At 37.0% G+C, this 19,827-nt stretch overlaps 1 protein-coding gene across 1 annotated transcript; it reads right to left on the bottom strand.

Moving 5' to 3' along the window:
* Positions 1 to 9,680: 9,680 nt before the first annotated feature.
* Positions 9,681 to 18,679, bottom strand: LOC145768513 (uncharacterized). The gene is made up of 3 exons (XM_082580021.1): positions 17,624 to 18,679; positions 11,865 to 11,998; positions 9,681 to 11,289 (listed from the first exon to the last, which is right to left on the bottom strand). Exons 1-3 carry the CDS (start codon positions 18,387 to 18,389, stop codon positions 10,786 to 10,788), a joined length of 1,404 nt encoding a protein of 467 aa, XP_082436147.1. The 5' UTR covers positions 18,390 to 18,679; the 3' UTR covers positions 9,681 to 10,785.
* Between the last annotated feature and the right edge of the window lie 1,148 nt (positions 18,680 to 19,827).

The following is a 19,827-nucleotide window of genomic DNA, read 5'->3' as shown; positions in this document are numbered from 1 at the left end:
CATCATCAATGACTGTTCCATCTTCAAGCCACCTAAAGGAGTGGAAGGTCTGCGTGTCATGGATGATGAAACCAAAGACTGGCTGCTCTCTAGTATCCTTCCAGTGTAGTTCGGGAACATCATGAATCTGGGGTGGTAAAAGGATAGACCCTCGGCCCCAGACGCTCACACGACGACGACGACGACGAACCAGTGGTGCCGAAGTAAGGGGGATATATCTCCCCCCAATATTTTGGCAGCATCCCCCCAAATAATTCAGAAAAAAATTATTTGCTATGAAGTTGTACTTCAATTTAGTTGCTTGCAAGCATCTCGAATTGCTGCTGTTTTTCTTTTATTGATGTTTGATCACATTTCTAAATTGTCTTGGATTTGACGCTAGTCAATGAAGGACCTTCATTGAAGGTATTAAAGACGAGTTGGACTACGCCACTGGCCACGGCACTGCAGTAGGCCTAATAAAGAAACTGCAGAAACATATTTGGTACTTGTGCTGATTTTGTAGCCTTTGGCACTTATAGAGCAATTCAGTATCACGTTGCAAGGAGAAAAGCTTGACATTGACTTTTATTGTGAAGAGCTGTTTTAGACCTTGAACATCACTCAAGAGAAATATCGTGATTTGGAGTTTGAAAATAATTACAAAAATGCAGTTTCACCTCCGGAAAAATTTGCTGCTAACTTTATCACGCCTTTTCAAGCACCACGGCAAAGAAGAGTCCTTGAAAGATTGGGTGGAGGCTCGATGGCTGCTGCTGACACTCAACTGCATTATAAAATACTTTACAATCCGTTCATGGACAGTTTATCTCTGAACTGACCGAACGGTTTTAAAGTAGCCTGAACTCCGATTCGGTAAAGTAGGCCTATAAAGCACTTGCACGAATTTTCGACACCGGCTTAGTTCCTGAAATGGTCAAAAATTATCCAGAGCTGAATAGACAATCGATGAGTTATCAAATTGATTCATTCAGCAACGTAACAGGAGCAAAATCTCTGTACGATGCTAAAAGAGCTTACCAGGCATTGTTCGAGTTGGAAAAACCTTTCTATTCTCAAATACTCAAGCTGATTAACATCCTCTTAATTGCCCGGTAAGCTCTGCTGCTTGTGAGAGGTCGTTTTCCAATCTTCGTAGATTGAAAACCTGGCTGAGAAATACTTTGGGACAGGATTGATTGAATCTTAGCATTGTTTGCAACATTCACCAAAATATTCTTAATGACAGTGCTAATGAGTTTTCAATGCGCACTACCGTAAGACGCAATATGTTCGGTTGTAACAAGTTCTTGTAACGTGTTTGAAAGTTAGTAGTTTTGTCATAAATTTGCAGATGTTCTTCTGTAGCTTCTACTGTTTTCAGTCTCCTGACTAGTGACTTTGTCCTATAGTAGCCTACACTAAGTGTAGTGATTCTAGTGAAGGAGAAGACAAGAAGAAAAGTAGGCTATAACTTCTGTTTTTTTTTTGAAAAACTAAGTAGGCCTATGTAGGCCTATTCATTGGAAGGTCATAGGTTCGAATCCCGCTGGAGGTGCCAATTTTTCTTTGCTTGTTTCTTAATCTTGCAGCAGTCATTCACAAGAGCACTGGTAGCGCTTTTATCTCCATGATTTCTTGTCTGTTTACCGAGGTCCGGTGATTGTATAAAAGTATGCATCCCCCAATGTTTAAAACCGTCTAAAATTTGATAAAATTTTGATTTATTCCCCCCAATCCTCAACTAACTTCGGCACCACTGCTATCAACGGCCCTGGCTTTGGGCGAACATTTCTTTAACACAGCACTTGTATTTCAAACATGAAAATCTTTGGACACAAAACAACCTTTTTTAAACACGCTTTTATCCGCAGGTAACTCAACTTTGTTAAAAATACCCTTCTTTTAATCCCAATTTACAAAGTAATAAGTAAATTAGCCTAATAGGCGATTGCTAAAGTGAGCCCTCACAGAATTTCACCTTTCCCTTTCCAAGCCTTAATCCATTAGTGGTAGTAGTCTGCATAGACGTAGCCAGGGGGGCGAAAGGGGCCATGGCCCACCCCAAATTTTCAAACTTTGGATTCCGAAGTTGAGCCCTTTATTGAAAATATAATAAAATTTGTAGTAATTTATAACGTTTTCCAAGACATCCGGCTATTAATACCCCCAAGGATTTGCTTTAGACACACAGAACGACACCAATAAATTTTGCAAATCGTAAATCGCGCAAAATTTACGCGATTTATGTTTCTTTTAACTAATTTGTGGAGCAACTTCAGAATGGCTTACTCTGTTGGGTTTTTGTGTAGTTATTGAGCTTTTGTGTAGCTGAGTTTTTGGTGTTCTCTAATTTTAGCTGCAGTAGGCTATTTGCCCGTTCGAGTGTAAAAGCTATCTTTAATTAGTTAATAGCTGTTTATCTGCTAATAAATTTCATAAATAAAAGTGTTTAAAAGTGTTTCCAGAAAGCGCTATAATCCATTATTTGAGTGTAAATTTGCAAAAAATTTCCGGGGGAGCATGCCTCCCGGACCCCCTACAATACGCGTGCCTTCGGCACGCTCTAAGCCCCCACCACTTTTCTTGCTTCCCTTGCTCAACCCACCAGGATATGCCACTGCACATCAGGTGGCGATGGCTTAATCAAACATTTTGTTGTTCTCATCATTTCATCAATTATTTGCCCCCCCCCCCCCAATTTTTTTCTGGCTACGCCACTGGTGGTCTGCCCGTTTGTTCTTGAAAATCCTGGGGAGTTGCCTTCACGTTCCAATCAAACTTTCACGATATAATCCTAGACATTAATCTGAATAAAGCACAATCAATTTTCGACGTGCGAAAACGTTCGATTTTCTTCAATCAGTCAATGTTTTATTAGTCAGTAGCCTATAGGCTAACAGGAACATGATATGGGTACCGGTACATGTTTGAAAAATGCAAATAATAGCCTATACACAATGCAAAAGTTACACAAATTCCCATAATTAAGCTGAACTATCACAGGATGTATACAGTGACAATCTGCTTTTATTCCGACGTTTCGTCAATCAGACACGACTGACACCCCTGAAGAAGTCAGTCGTGTTATTATTTAATTTAATGCCTGGTTTTGTTTGTCGTATCCAGGCTTACACCCGGTGGTTGAAGATTTAGATTAAGTGGACGGGAAGGCAAGGAAGCCAATCTTCGTGTCTACCTTCAGGCATGCCTTCAATAGTCCTGCCACAGACACAGCCGCATGCTCTTGAGTGGTGTCGAACAGGCACCCTTTCGATTGCCGTTCCAGTGTTCTCACCACTCGGCTATGCAGCCGACGTGAACACTGAACATGCCTGGTGAACAGCTTCATTCAATTTTCAGTCAATTGCTACCCTTCGGAAATGACGATTTTGCCATTTAAAATAAGCTTACAAGAGAAAAATAAAAATAAAAAGTTAAAACGTTCCCGCGCTTCAACATAGCTTACGCACAAAAAAAACATATTTGAGATAACGATTCTTGAGTTTAATTGTTTGTTAATATTAATAAAAAAAAATTATGATAAATTTACTTGTGGTAGCCGACTTAGTTTTGCGGTTATGTTTGTGGTATCGCACAGCAAAGTAGATCCCTTTTACTTTATCTTTTTGTGTAAAAAATAGTACTGAAATTTGTCATGCACCAATAGTTCCGAATGTTATGGTTGAAAAGCTACCTCTTAAAGTTATATGTGTTATTTTGCTGCACAGGACTTGCCGCTATGGTGGCGGAACGGTACCGCGGGTGAGACATCATTCTAGCGGCACGGGTTCGACACTTAGTGGTGACAACAAACAATACTACAATTACAAACTAAAAGTGTTGTGGTGGGCTTGGTGAAACAAGTCTTCCGCATCCTTTTGCATGCAGAGTATATATTCTATCTGAAATACATTCAATCAATCATTTTATTTTTCGTCATTAACGCGTCCGGTACGAAAAAGATACTAACTACAAAAAAAAATCGATATAAACCTACCAGCACGTTAACGAACGGAAAAAGGATGCAAAACCTTGAAAGGTTTAAAACGTGCCTGAATGAAAAATTATGTAGTAGGCTATATATCAGTAGTTAGCACGGCCACAAAACCCAAAAAACAAATAGTAAAAAATAAAACAAAAACAGAGAGAAGCACACATGCAGGCCTGGATTAACCATTGTACTAGGGTGTGCTAAAGCACAGGGGCCCCGCAGACAGAGGGCCCCACTTTTCCTAAAAATGAAATAAATAAAATAACAAATTTTTCCTGAAAAAAAATTTCAAGAAAAAAAATTAAGAAAAGTGGGGGCCCTCTGTCTAAAAAAAGTAACACATTTATCAATATATCTCCCCCTTCACGTGAAATAAAAATATGGTTCTTGTATTTTTTCATTCAGCATAGAGTGTGATAAACTGCCTGCTCAGCGTATAGTGTGATAAACTGCGACTTTTCAATTTTAATGCTATCCTTACAGACAGGCGCGGATTTATGGGGGGGGGGCCCGGGCCCCCCCCCGAAATTTTGTGAAAAATTGTATGTTTCCGCACTAAATGGTTTGATATGCTTCTAAACAGCTGATATTAGTCCCTCGGCATCACAATGGATGAAAATGGTTGTTTTAATGTCTATTTTCTAGCATATCGTATATGTCGTAGTATCATTGTTCATATCTGTTTAGCTTTTTCTTTCTTTTTAATTGATTTTCAAATTTTCTGCCCCCCCCCCCCCCCCCGAAAAAAACTCTTAGATTCGCGCCTGCTTACATACTTTGCAGCAAAGAAACCCAGAAAAAAGTCGTTCGACTGAATTTCATGTTAGTTTTCTAAATCCTATTGGTAGTTAGTAGTGAATGAAAGAGCAGTTTAGAATAGAATTCAGAATAACCTTTCAGTGCAATTTGCAGTGTAGTGTGCAGTACTAACAGTCAGGGCCGGATTTAGCTGACGGGGGGCCCAGGGCACTTTTAGATCGGGGGGCCCCCGTGCAAAAAAATTTTTCGCGCCTACGGCGCGTAAAAGCCATCTCTACGTCTACAGTAGCATCAGTCCAGTACTGCACAGCATTTTGCGGAAACTTTAAAGGTCAAAAGGAATAAAATAACACAAAATCACATTTTTTCCACATAGGGGGGCCCTTCAAAAGTCGGGGGGCCCGGGGCAACTGCCCCCTCTGCCCCCCCCTAAATCCGGGCCTGCTAACAGTGGTCCCTTGCTACAATGTTTTCCCTTGCACGGTTTCGTTGATTTAATGTGTGTGATTTTGCATCCATTATAACGTAAACATTGTTGACTTAATCTGCACATGCTTATTTAATCATCGATCACGTGCTATTTCAAAGTTATCTAACTTACCTAAGCAAGGCTGGGTTTCCTTTGCAAGTGAAACCAGCTTACTTCCATTACGTTCCACGTAAGCTGGTAAGGGCCCCCATAAAATTCATTAGCACAGGGGCCCCATTTGACCTTAATCCGGGCCTGCACACATGTAGTAATGAATGACAGCCTAATGAAAAGTGTTGTGGATTAAATTTGCCAGTTCCAATATTGATGTGGATGAGCAGTCATAATAATAATAATAATAATAGTAGGATGGAGAAAGAAAACCGGACATAAAAGAAACCCATCCTCAGGCAAAAGCCCGTTTCAATGTGGCCCAGGAGAGCAGGTGTTGAGCTCTTTCTATGGTTAGACTGCACAGTGCACATCACACAGTAGCCTAAGACGATTGAGGTTTGATATCCGGTTTAAGTTATTGTTTCTTGTCGTGGTGGGTGATGGAATGGATGAGATGGTAGATGATGATGTCAGTTCAGTTCAGTTGAATGCATGGGCTCTATCCAAGGGGGGGGGGGGGTGAGGAGGGTGATCAGTTGATCACCCCCCCACTCATTGGAGTTTTTGAAATTACTATGACGATTTTAGCCCACTGTCCAAAAATCACCACCCTCCGAATTCTAACAGTGGATAGAGCCCCTATGGTTGAATGTATGTCCTGATGGTGTTGATCAGGGGAAGTTTTATAATATGACATAGCGATAATGCTAATCTATCAGCTCACTATTGAGTAATGATAGCCTACAAGTGTCCGGTATACAAAGAAGGGCATCATGCTATGTTATAATGATGTAACCTACTGTCAAGCCTTAAAGCAGCCTGCGGCCATGGCCGCTTAGTAGTGCTTGAATGACCGTCGATGCTACCTCTTCAAGCGGCTAAGTTTGACCGCCGGTTTCTTCTAGCTAATTACTCAATTTCGCAATAGAATGATCGTGGATTAAACTGTCGAAACTCGAAAATATGTATTATCAAAGAGTGACGCAAAATTAGGTCAGCGCGTCATCATCGCCACTGTTGTATTGTGCGGGAATATTTGTTATTGATGGAATATATCCATCTGCGATCACCAGCGCCGTACGGTAAGTCTTGCTTGTAATTCCCGACGTTTATTTTAACAAAATGTTAATCCAAAGTGCTAAGTTACATCGGCTGGCAATATTGTCGTTTTTATGTCGATTCGATGTTGTCGGACATTGAATCGTTGTTAAAAAGGAGAACTAGGTTAGTTGACATCCGAGGGGAAAACATTTTTTGATCATATTCTGCAAAAATTATGCTTCATTTAGTAATGTCCTTCACATCATTGAAATACTCATTACCTTGCCGTCACCGTCATCACATGTCGAGCGTTGTTTTTCGTTGTTAAAAAAAATTCTAGGGGAGTGGCGAACTTCTTTAAAATCAGCCACATTGGAGACACTCGTGCGAGTGTCGTTAGATGGCCCCGCAGTAGCCTATTGGATTACAATCCCGATAAAGCAGTTATTGCGTGGTGCAACGATTCTATAATTTAGGACGTCGCCCAGACTTCAACAACACTAAGTGATCATTTTGGCATTGTTGCAAGACAGTTTAATTCTATTCAGCCTACTTGTGCTATCGGTATTTTTATTTTGTATTTTGGCCTCCAAGCGCGCAGATTTGGCCGCCGAGAAGAAGCTCACGGTAGGCCACGATGGCTGTCGAAAAAACGAATTTTAAGGCCTGTAGCCTACTGTGTTGTAAAATTTTGTGCCGTAAATATTATTTTGAGGCAAAAATGAAAGATTATAATTAGGCTAAAAGCGAATAGCAGAAATTGTTATATTGCGAAATGTGCAGTAGCTTACATGACTTTAAAAGGGCACCATTGCCCCCCCTGCCCCTCCATCTGCAGAAAAATTGAGGGCAGAGGGGGCATCCGCCCCCCCTGCCCCCCGCTTCCGGCGCCTCTGGTGTTGATGAAACTCTCATCCCCTTTTGCGACGTGTCGTGTTGATTATGGAGTGTTGCGTTTGCTGTTAATATCTATTCACTGCTCGGTGAATCTTCTTGCATAAAATCATAAAACAAAAATAATTTCAAACTTTTTGATATGTAATTTTTTTGAGGTCACATGACTTCACTTAGGTTATATGATATTCCAGTGGCGTAGAGTAGGCTACCATACGCAGAAAAATTTTATGGGAAGGGGTTTGAAAAAAAATTGCATGAGACCATTTTAAATGTAGGCTAACATATATTTCTTTGGTTTGTGGTTTGGTTGGTTATGAATCTTTATCCTCGGACTGATAAAGCCTTGATAGGTTAATTATTCCTGCCTTCATGGTAGTTTCGCATAGGCTACTTGTAGAGGCAGTGGCGTAGCAACGCAAAATGCCGCTGGCGCCCTTGAATTTTTGCACAAAATGCCGCCCCCCTCAAGTCAACACTGTCGTAAAAGCTGATTAAAATTCCACACAACAGAAGAATTAAAGCAGTGTTTGTTTAGTTTTATTAAAAGTTCAAAATTCAATACGTCCAGCTTTCATTGAAGCTCGACCAAAACACTTTCAATGGACAGTAGGCCTACAACTGTAGTAGCGCAGACCGCCTGCTTTCTCCCATAGTCGATCTCAAGCAAGATTTTATCAACTTAAGTTTTGAAAAACTTATTTCACAGCTTGCGATAAAAACAGCAACAGTGAGGTAAACCTTAAGACTCAAATATAAATAAGGTGTTGATTCACATAAACGATGTTTTCTTAACCACTGCAGCACGTCCAGCGCTGTAGCGTTATTTTTAAATGTAAAACCACTTGATTGTATTAATCGATTAAATCTAGAGATCTTTAGTCTTCTGGGTAAAAGTTACGTCATCAGCAAATTCAGCATACATTTTCTCAAATTTGTTCATATCTATTTCGAAACTGTCACTTCGCAACAAGGAATGGAGATTTAAAAGCCGAATAGCTTACTTCATAGCTGAAACGCCTTTCCGCTTCGCTTCGAAACCGCTCCATAACTTCGAACATGCATCTCTTGATTTTTTCAACAGCCGAGAGACTACGTCCTTTGCATATTCGCCAGGCATCCTTTTCTTCCTACTGATCCGACTCTCTTCTTATCAGTAGCCTATTTCTTGCTTTTTGCTGATCTTGATCGTTTTTTCAATGCATCGCTTTATCAACGTATTGTGCTCATTGTTCAAAAAGACAATAAACGCTTTCATCCTGTGGCTGTGGGTACATTTTCCCAGAGACAGACCTTTTTGCTATAATTCTTTTTAGGTATCGTAAGATTCTCTTAGGATTTACAACCAAAATTATAAAAAATCGCATCAGCTTGAGACCATTTTTCTGCGCTTTTATTGAGACTACCCTTTATCATATCGATAGAAGTGTAATTCGCTACATATAATTTTTGCATCTGTTTTCCTTAAACCTCTCTGACAACCTTATTTTAAGCATACTGTGCAGTGTGTAGGTGATAGAAAAATATGGCCTTGCAGCAGCCAGCATATCAGTCCTTTTTTACTTTGACTCAACATATGCCGCCTCCTTACTTTGATTCAATGTCAAGTCAAGTCTGAGACATGACGTTCAACCAAGTAGGCTACAACCTTATAGCTTTTTCTGCTACAGCCTTGAATCTAGAAATTGACTGTTGCCAATAAAAATTCAATTAATGGGCGATAGCTCATTGAATATCTTGCTGGTTTGCTCTATTTTGGCTGCACGAAAACAAAGAGAAAAATGGATAAACATTAAAAATAGTCATTTCTTTAACTTGGCTTTATTTGCTGGGTATACTTTAGTGCTTTTTGGATGGCCTACACTAATTTTCATTCATGAAAGCAAGGGATAAAAGTCCATCTATTAATTGTATCTAATATGTCGTTAAATTATCGTTAATAAATAACTAAAAACTCATAAATCACTTGGACCGGACTTTGGATCAGATGATTTATGATTTCTTGTATAATAATAATGGGTCCATTCTCTTGGCTGTGTCACGCCGAAGTTTGTTACACAAATTCAAGTCAAAACGTACCAAGGATTTTCTAAAACGCCCTAATGGCTTTTTATAATATCTTGGCATAGCGGTTGAAAAATATTACGTAACTGTTCGTTTTGTTTGATTATTTGTTTAAAAAAAAATGACATCTTTCAATTCGCTCTTTTGGTTAATGAAGATTGCAGCAAGGCAGAAGTAAGAAAGTGTCATGTATAGAATAAAGTATACCAAACAAAACTAAATCAATCCTCTTCTCCATTTGTCACCACGTTGGCCTTTCAAATCATGCCGGACAATGGCACTAAATCTTATTGTATACCGGAACGACGCCACAACTTGCTTTCACCACAACTCTTATCAGGGGACTTTTATTCCTATAGCTTGTCATATTAATAATCTGCGTTTATTTTTGAATTTTTTGATCAAACATTGCAATCAATCAAAAAGCAAAGACAAATTAATGGCTGACGAACTTAAAAGTTATTTCTATTTTTCTACCCATATCAGTGTTTTGCATAGTAAGGCCTATTGTTATTTCTAAATCTTTAAAGTCTTTTAAATGTTTTTCAGCCATTTATTTTTTGTTGAATCCAGCATGTTGAACAGTGCTGTCTCCAGTCTTCCACTGATGCAGTGGACAAACAACCTAAAAGTTTCGAAAATAGTCTACAACATATGGGCAACATACATCATAAGGAAGGTAGATTTCAAAAAACGTAAAATAAACTTGAGCTATATACGAGGAGTCGTAACTACTTCCCGCAAGTAAATCTTTGCCTTTATTTTTTGTGTAACATTTGACAACATAAGTTGCAAGCAAAGTCTTTATGTTTCCAAAGCCTTTTTGTCATTGACTCATTGTAAGTTATATAATTAATTGCCGGCTACAAATATCAGGCGGCAATCACAACAATTCAAAACCACAATTTTTGTGTTTTGTTGAGGATTTTTTTGTCTGTTTCCGGGTTTGAATTATGACACAACCTCATAACACAAGCAAGGACTCATTTATGATAAGAAGCACAGATGCTTGATTGAGAAGAAAGTTTGTTTGAGAAACAATTTAACTAGTTTTGAAAATTTTCATTGTCTGACGTAAAGAGACTTACCATGCGCAAATGAGGCAATATTTTTTTTGTCTTAGAATTCTAGTTTTTGTTCCGTTACTAATAGTTTTAACGTTTAAGCATTTGATAAACTGCAGATTATCTCTTAGTACCGCACTCAGCAAGCACTCCGAACATGGTCGGCTGCGTAGTCCAGTGGTGAAAGCCCTGGTACGGCACTCGAAAGGGCACGGGTTCGACACTGCTCTTGAGCATGTGGCTGTGTCTTTGGCAGAACATTCAAAGGCGTACGTGAAAGTGGACACAAAAATTGGCTTCCTTGTTTTCCAGTCCACTTAATTTAAATCATCAACGCCGAGCGTAAACCTGGGTACGACAAACACACAGAATGTAATCATCATAATTAAATGGATTTTTTGATTAGCCTAATTGTACATTCCTAAAGACAACGTGGCTGTTCCTGAATCTCTAGAAGGTCCAGTGTAAGGATGATGATGCTGCCACGTGTTCAGGAAATCAGCTGCTGCAGCGGCAGCCATTTGATTGACAGTGGCTCCGTGGTGCCTTTGTGTTGGAGGAATGTTAGGAGGAGGTGCATATGCATAATGATGAGACATCCCAGTTGTGACATCATGCACGACACCAGGTGGAGCATTAAATGGATTATGATGAGGATTAAACTGCCCAATACTGGCGGCAGCCGCTATGGCTGCTGCTGTGTTGGAGTAATGAGATGGCATTCCAGGATGAGGTATTCCGGATGTGTGAATTGGTCCTAGAGGGTGTCCGTGCGTCATCTGGTGGAACTGATCGTGAGGTGGAACGGAGTCTCTTATTTTTTCTTCTTTTCTTTCTTTCTTCCACTTCATTCGTCGGTTTTGAAACCAGATCTTAACTTGTCTATCAGAAAGCTTTACCGTCTTCGATACCTGCATAAGCAACTTTGTGTTACGTCCATAGTAAAACGTTTTCATATTCTCTTTTAGCCTACTTGTGATGGAAACTTGTTTTGTTGAGGAAAATTTGATCTATTAGTTTCTATGCTTGTAAAATGCAAATCCATTTTTATCAATGCTTGTTAGTTGTTAGTTACTTATCCAGCTTTAGTTTTGATATTGTCATTAAAAAAGCAAAGTTTAAATATATTTCAATCTATGGCTTCAATGAAGCAAAGAATTGACACAAAAAGTTAAGCTCAGTTATAAATTTTAAATTAAACTTTTTTTAAGCAAGGTGATTGAAAAAATGAAGTGAATAGCCTAGAACTTATGATTGCTTGTGAATGCATGTCATTATTTTTTCTGTTTTAGTGCAACATAAAAAATTGATTTTGAAAGTCATATGTGACGAAACTTTGTAGGTTATTCTGTCACACTTTGTGGCGATTGCGAAGAGAATAACCGTTCAGTGAAGTGAAATAAAATGTTAACAATATAAGCAATTCAGTCACAACTTATTCTTCCAACAGAATGTGTTTATTTTTAAATGCATTATATATCTTTACCTCTACTCGGCGCTCTCTTGACAAATATTGATTGTAATGAAATTCTTTTTCCAATTCCAGCAATTGAAACTTTGTGTATGGCACTCTCTTCTTGCGCCCGTTGGCGGTTAACCAGTTTTTAGTCGGATCTCCATCTGAAAGCGACAAAGAACCTGATAAGTCAACCACACTAATAACATTGTTTACTGACCAGCTCAGTGGGCGGTTGGAGGTAGGTTCAGTGCAAGGCTTCTGATAGCGGTTTGTCTATTTCATGTCAAGTCATACCAAAAATTTGACACAAGAAATTGATTGTGCTTTTCCTTGATGAAGCAGTGATGGTACGACAGGGTAAAATTGTACTCAAAATGTAAATATGATCCAACGGGCAACGTTGAAAAAATTGTATATTAAGTTGGTCTGCATAGCGAAAGGGTATTATTGTCTCTAGTGGACAGCAAACAAGGGCCGATCCCCACAGAAACGACTTTTCCATATGGGACACCCCATTTGCAGTAAATATGAAAAATAAATGAAAAAATACATGTCTATTGTAAAAACTAACGAAACAAATCAACTTACTGACCTTACATTAAATTAACGCATTTGTACTGTAAAGGTTTATTGAAGCAATGAATAATTCCATAAAACAGAAAATAAATTCACAAGGTGTAGCCTGAATGTGCTATGAGCCTGTAAACACATAATAACTTTAACTATGTTTACTTCTATAAATGGCTACGATCTCTCATAAATTTTACTTGAAAGAAAATTGACATTTCTAGGTTGATCAGCAACGGTTTTTTTTTTGTGGAATGAATGCGGCAAAGATAAAGTATAAAGGCTTTTTAATTTTGACACCGTTTGAGTTCTTTGTGTCGGTAAAAAAAAAGAAATTGTCCTATCTTGGGTCCTTTGAATTATGATTTTGATATTCATAAAATATCTTTTTTGCGTTTTTTGGAAGCTGAAGGCCAAAAGGAGCTAAAAATATCTTTTCCATTTGGGCTATTTTTACTAATATTCTTAATATGAATGTATTTTGAAGCTTTATTCTCAAAAGCAACAAGATAAAACTTTGCATTATGCTTCTCAAACAAATTTTTTTCCGAAACATATTGTAGCATTACTTTTATGTAGGCTACTCTTTGCTGTATTTTTAAAAGAATTAAATGTTAAACTGAACTATTATAAAATTGTAACTGATCAAATCTTAATCAAGTGTAGACTACAAATGGCAAACAGTAAGTTGGTGTAAGAAGGCTACTATAACGTTTGTAGTAGGACACCGTAGTTGGGTATCAACAAGAAAAAAAAACTTTTGTATTTTCATTGTTTCATGTCGTTTATGTTGAAGAAAGTTGTAAGTTTACGCACCAATTGCTTCTGAACCCAGACAGCAAAAATCTCGTCTGCAGACGTTGAATCAATGCAAAAATGACAAATTTTGCTGTGTGGGAAGTGATCTGGACAGTGGACATCAATCGTTTGATAAACAAGAAGATGTTGGCCTTGAAAACAGTCTTCAAAACCTGGATTACTTTCAATTTTTCATGACTTATGCAGGGCCGGATTTAAAGCAAGAAAAACCCTAGGCTATTGTCCATTTGAGGCCCCTAACCTCCATCCTAACAGCCATAGGGAAAAGTATTTCAAACAACCACTGATGCCATAGTGAATTATTAGTGATGGAGAAAGATGCACGCAAGCACAGCACAGAATTTCTGGGGGAAGGGGCAATTGCACATTTCAGCGAACCCAGCAGCGTGGGGAGTGTGGAGGCCCTCTCCCAGAAAAATTTTGATGAAAATGTCTTCAAATTCGGCATTCTGAGAGCACTTTCAGCCCAAATCAATAGTAAAACTCTATAAAATGCTGCTGAAACAGAGGATAAAAAGTTTATTTAAATTAAATAAAACCAAAACCAATAAATTATTTATCAGAAACAGTAGGCTACATGTTCGAAATATGCAAGTTTTATATACGGTACACTGGCACAATAAAAAGTGGCACAAGCTCCCATACCGACAGGGAGACAACAAAACGACCATACGGTCTATTAGTCAATTGCCACCTTACAGAAACGATAATTTTGTCACTTCAGACACAAAAAAATGTAACTGACACTGACAGTATATCAATATCTATTGGCCAATAGCCTAGCTTAAAAGTCTGTTAGTCAGTGGATGTATTATTGTATAAACGTATTTTGAGGGGGGGCAATTGCCTCCCCTGATTACGCCCCTGCACGCAAGTGTTGAAATTAACCATTTAAAGATAACCAAACTTTGTAATTTGATTGTAAACATTTTGTGAAATATTAGGTTACTGTAAGATAGGAAATGTTAGTCAAAATAATAATTAGCTATAGGCCTAATATCGTTCGTTAAAAATTAGCAGATAATTTTCTCAATGACTATTAATAGTCATGCCATTATCAAGGTAACAGTTCAAAATGTATTCTTTAACCTGTGTCACATTTCCTTTCCATAAGAAATAAACACATCAGATATTTAATTTGCATTACGACCTGTTTATGAATAGGGGAAAGTAGAGTAATATGGGCCAGTTGATAATATTGTCCACCCTTGTATAAATGTTATTATTATTATTATAGTTACCAGGTGAACGTTTCTCCATTATATAGGCCATGTTTAAACGTAGGCCATAATTGTAAATATGCGTAGTTCATCTTAAATTTTGAGGCCCCTAAATCTTGAGGCCCTAGGCTTCAGCCTTTATAATCTAATGGTAAATCCGGCACTGGATACATGCTAAACCTAAGCAAACCAAACTGAAATGATTGATTTCATTCAAAAATAAAAATGCAATTAGCCTTGTATTGTTGTTGTCATTTGATTTATAACCAAAATGATCCAACAATGCCTCCGCATGTTGTTCTTTGTGTTTGAAATATTGCAGTTTATAGATCCACTATTGAAATAGATTAAAAAGCTTAAAGTTAATCGGCATTTTGAGGTAGGCAAATATTTTACCATACAATATAAAAATTTTCAGCCAACAAAATAATTTAAATTTGACCTTTGAAAAGTTCAAGATCATGGTTTACTGCAGGTAATGATGCCATAAATTTGATTGGCAGCGACCCCAGATCATGATAGAAGATATCTAGTCAAAAATTGATCATGTAAACTTTTTTCTAGCTCTGTGCAATTGCAGCATAGGCACAGAATCGCAAAAAATGTTAAAGTGTGCATTAAAAGTTCTTCAGAGGTTGCATGTATTACTAAAAACCAAATTGATCAAAGTTAATTAGATACCAGTATGTAAAATAGCAAACCCAACAATTGATAGAATGATAAAAATACAAACACATCATCACAATTCCAATAATTTTGAAACATTTTTGTTGATAAGCTGCTTTTTTAAGCATTAACCAACAGCCTAATCTAACTATTTTCGTTGACTTGCCACAAAAAAGTAGAAAATCAACTCTACCGGTTACCAGGTGAAACTTGAATTCCTTTGCTTGTATGATATTGGAAAATAAATTAACCCAATTGTAGTTATGAAAATTTCAATAAAAGCATGGTTGTATTTTTTGATTTGTTTTGCATAACAAGAAAACTTGCATCTTGTTTTTGTTGCAATATTACAATTTGAAGAAAAAAAAACATTATAACTAACTAAAAAAATAGTCAAGACAATCTTTATAAGTAATGAAGTAGACGCTGATTTCTTTTAACCTCTGTTCTGGTTCCGTGATGTTGTTGAGGTTCAAAAGTTATGCCAGTTGGTCAATTGAGTTTGTCGTTGAAGCAGCTGATCGACTTGTGCCGTTTTATGAAGCAAAATTTGAAGCAATCTTCTAGAAGTTTTCTAAGAAGCTGTATAAGCAGCATTGTATAACTTAGGCTTAATTGTGATGAACCATTGTTACCTTTGTCTCGATGAGGTTTTCGAAGAAAACAAAAATTCTTGTTTTGGGATAGCCTGGGTTGATTACTAGGGTTAAGTTCTATTTTGATCATTTCAACGTTTTTAACCATTTTATAGATGTTCAAGCGGTTTACGTTATCTTTTAAATCTTGTTAAACCTTCTTCAAATTTTTGCAAATAGTTTACCAAACATCGTGTTGACCTATTGTCGCACCCAAGCTCGGCTTCTAATCGCTTTATTACCCGCAAATTAGGGCAACTCAAGTCCGCCAGAGCAATAAAAAAATTTACGATGTCCAAAGACAAACGGGTGAAAACTTTCCTTGAGCCGCTGATCGAAATAAAAAATTAACTATTTAATCTAAACTTTCACCTGGTTAAACAAAATGGACCTATTTGTTAAACAAATAATAGATCTAAAAAGGTTTAATGCAATCGATTCGATGCAATCAAAGGAACTGACGAAATTTGCAATCACATTCGGTTTTCTTCTGTAATTACCTTGCCTGAACCACACATCGACGGTCTTGGATGGACATTTAGTTTAAGTAGCCTGTTCCTATTACATGTTCTGTGAATAACTGTTTCAGCCTTGTCATTAAAGTGCAGATGAGTTTTCCAGGTGCCCGCTTTCCAACAACTTTACCAGTTAAAAGAAAGGTTCCAGCTTTTGCTTTTTTATGACGTGGCCGAAAAATAGACGTTGTCTGGGTTTGATATTTTTAAGAGAGATCTGTTTTGATTTATTTAGTGCAAAAGTTCTTTATTTGTCTTACCTGCCGCTTCCAGCCATGAAACCCATTACATTCTTTGGAAACACAACTTTTCAAAAACACAAATTTTGATCAAGTATTAAAAGTATTTGGTCAAGTTCATCAAATTTAAATTGAAATTTTCTGGAAGTTGTACTGCAAGGTATGGTATTTGAAATTAAGTTTTATTTTATTTTTTTCAACAACCAAAGAATTTCAACAACTGTTGGTTGTTAACAAAGGTTTGCATTTGGTCTTTTTGGGCTAGACTGTATGGCCTTTCAGTGACATTTTGCAGTTTCGTCCAAAGTGTCCCTAACTTTACCTTTAGCACAAAGAGAGAGATTTCATCTCATGTCTTCATCAACATTGAAACAGGTTAATTTTATTGTTACCCAGTTGAGTGGGCAATGAGTTTACTTCGGAACACTGCATTATTTTCTCAAGTTTTGAGAAATTCTTGAGAAATTTCCTACCGTTAATATACTGCTTAAAACACATGTGCCCTGTGTAACCCGTTACACTGAAGAAATGCAATTGGGCGAAAAAAGCGAGTGAAAAAATGTTAAAAACGCAGAAAAATTACATATTAGGCTTATTTTGTCACCTGTATATTGGATCCGCTACTGTTTGCACTATGTTTGCTAAGAGGTAGGTGCAGCATTCATCGAAAGCAAAGACCTCTGCCTATATGAAACACTTCAGGGCTTGTTATACGCAGAGATGGGTAAGATCACCATTTAGGTGATCTTGAAGATCAAGATCAGATTACCAGATCAGAGTATCGGTAGTTTACAAGGAGAACGATATATTCTGTCATTTGTACGTTCGACATTTGAGCAAATGCGTATTCATTCTGACTGCTGATTTTTATTTGGTTTCAGTAAGATGAACCCTGAAAACAATGCACGATGCTTTTTATGAAGTGTAAAATATTATGACATAAAATAGATGAAGTAAACTGTAAAATAATAGATGTGCTTACTACACTGCTTTTTTACACATTTTTTAAAATTGCGTTACCTCAATATTTTTTTCTGAATATTTTCTGAAATTTTCTGAATATTTTCTGAATTTTTCTGAAATTTCTGAATACTTAATTTGCAAATAGAAACAATTTTACTGTACCTTCTTCAGTCATCCCATCTGTGCTTTCTGTATCTTTTTTAACGCTTTCTTGATCAAAAGCTTGATCAACTTTTTCTTCTTTAAAATTGCATTCCTTTGGAAGAGAAACATCATCGAGTTTGTTCGGGTCTTCTTTGGCCAAGTTTTTCCATTCTGTTTCTTTGTTAGGTTTTTTTTTAATGTCAGAAAGAATAGCAGATACCGGAAAGCGAATAAGGGGTACTCCGTTATCAACTGGATCAGGTCCTGTGACAATAGATCCATTTACTTCCGAAGATTCAGAAGAAACATTGGAAATAGACACAAAATTATCATAATTTTTATTTGCAGAAAGAGGATTGGCGTTACTGACAATTCCAACCCGTTCGTCGTAAGCAGTTGACGTTTGCAAGTTGCTGTATTGCTGCTTGCTTTCAACAGTTTTACTAGGAATAACATCATTTACTTGGGGACTTGTAGAGTGATCATCGCTGGATGGCTGGCCATATACAGCATACGAAACTTCATTTTTATCAGCTGCAAAATACTGCGGCCTTTCTGAAGAATTGTTCACATGATAAGAGTCATAATATCTTCTTCCTGGAGCTTCTTCCTGTCTTTGAAACGAGGATTCGTTTGAATATTGGAAGCTGTGCATCGGAAGAGCTGCTTTTTGACAAGGCAGACTTGTAGAATACGTTTGAGACATTTGAACTGGAAGTGGCATTGCGTGTGAGATTCCTTCGGATGGTACTGATTGGTATAAGCGACTGGAGGAATCACACATTTCTTCTGAACGTCAGTACAAGAAGAAATAGAAAATTGTTCTGCTTTTTATGAAACTGCACTTTTTTTCCTTAAATTGGTACGAGCAAAGAACTTTTGGAAACAAAATCAGCATACGTTTGTGACATAAGATGTTAAGGAACTTTGTTATTACAGTCTTCTCTTGGAAAGTCAATTTTCTTTAAGCTGATATAAAGTACCAGTGATCAATCTTGCTGCACATCCCAAAAATCTTACCAAATATTTGACAAAATAATTATTTAACGCGTTCGAGATAACACTTATTTTACTTTTCTCACTAATAAAATACATTTAGACTTAGTACTATAAATCAAATAAAAAAAACTTACGACAATTATATAATTATTATTCGTTCGCATGCTGTCGCTGCTGTGTTTAAGGACTTTTTGTCTAAACATTTTTATGAAAAATATTTTTTTCATTAAAAATGTTCAATCACAAATACAAATGCTGTCAGAATTTATAACAATACTTGCCATTTTTTAGCATATTTACTTTTAAAAATTACTATTACAAATCACAAATTTTTTAAATATTTTGTGTTTTTGGTGTTTTACAAAACAATATACTGAGTAAATTGTTTTGCGGTATAACACGTAGCTTTTTTAATTCACTAAAGACAAAAATAAATTATGAACTTTAAATACGAGTGTAGCCTACTAAAATAGTATAAGAGCACTAAACAATTCAAGTGGTGCCATAATTGCTGACACCGTGTTAAGTCGTAGGTTGCAATAAAAATTGAGAAAAGGCATTTCTGATCACACTATCACCTAAAGAGCGAAAACATTGCCAAAATTTATAAAAAATAACCTGAAAAGTGACATTTTGAGATCGCAATCTTCCATTTTGTCTGTCTTTCTGTATCTCATAAATAGATAAAAAAAAGTTTTTTTGAGGTTTGTCAACTTTTGAGCGACATGTTATTTTAATTCATGTATGCTACATTGCAACAAATGAGAAAATTATTTATTATTTCTTAGTTTAATGACAACTTGCAGAATTTACGTTCATCCTTGGCACCTGTAGCTTTTTGGCAAAAGATAAAACATAAAAATGACAAGGTATTTAGTCTGCATGACATAAGTACTGGTTTTGCAATCAGACCCTGGGTGGCTGCATAAATACGCAAAGAGTGACAGATATCACATGATAGTGGGGCACAACATTCACAAAATTTTTATTACCCGAAATCTACCAAATTCCCCAAATCTACCACAGCTTTCACCGAATTTACCAAAAAAATTGTATTTAATGTTAGAACAAGCGTTTTTAGCACTTTTTCTTCTGCAATTAAAAACATTATTCCCAATAAATGTTATGTTAGCTACGTCACTAGCAGAAAACAAATTAAAATCACCCAAATTATTTACATCAATAACAAACAAGCAAGAGTAAACGGTGATGGTCATTAACGT

Source organism: Aplidium turbinatum, chromosome 4 (genome assembly GCF_918807975.1).
Source record: "Aplidium turbinatum chromosome 4, kaAplTurb1.1, whole genome shotgun sequence".
NCBI classification, from domain to species: domain Eukaryota; kingdom Metazoa; phylum Chordata; class Ascidiacea; order Aplousobranchia; family Polyclinidae; genus Aplidium; species Aplidium turbinatum.
Note: the sequence above shows the minus strand (reverse complement) of the source record. Positions and strands in the feature narration are given on the sequence as shown.

Excerpts from the sequence above, each read along its gene's own strand:
- LOC145768513 (XM_082580021.1), bottom strand. The coding sequence starts at position 18,389 with ATGTGTGATTCCTCCAGTCGCTTATACCAATCAGTACCATCCGAAGGA. Across the intron at positions 11,999-17,623 it reads AGATGGGATGACTGAAGAAG|ATGGAGATCCGACTAAAAAC; the intron begins GTACAGTAAAAT and ends TGTCGCTTTCAG. Across the intron at positions 11,290-11,864 it reads CAAGAGAGCGCCGAGTAGAG|GTATCGAAGACGGTAAAGCT; the intron begins GTAAAGATATAT and ends TTGCTTATGCAG.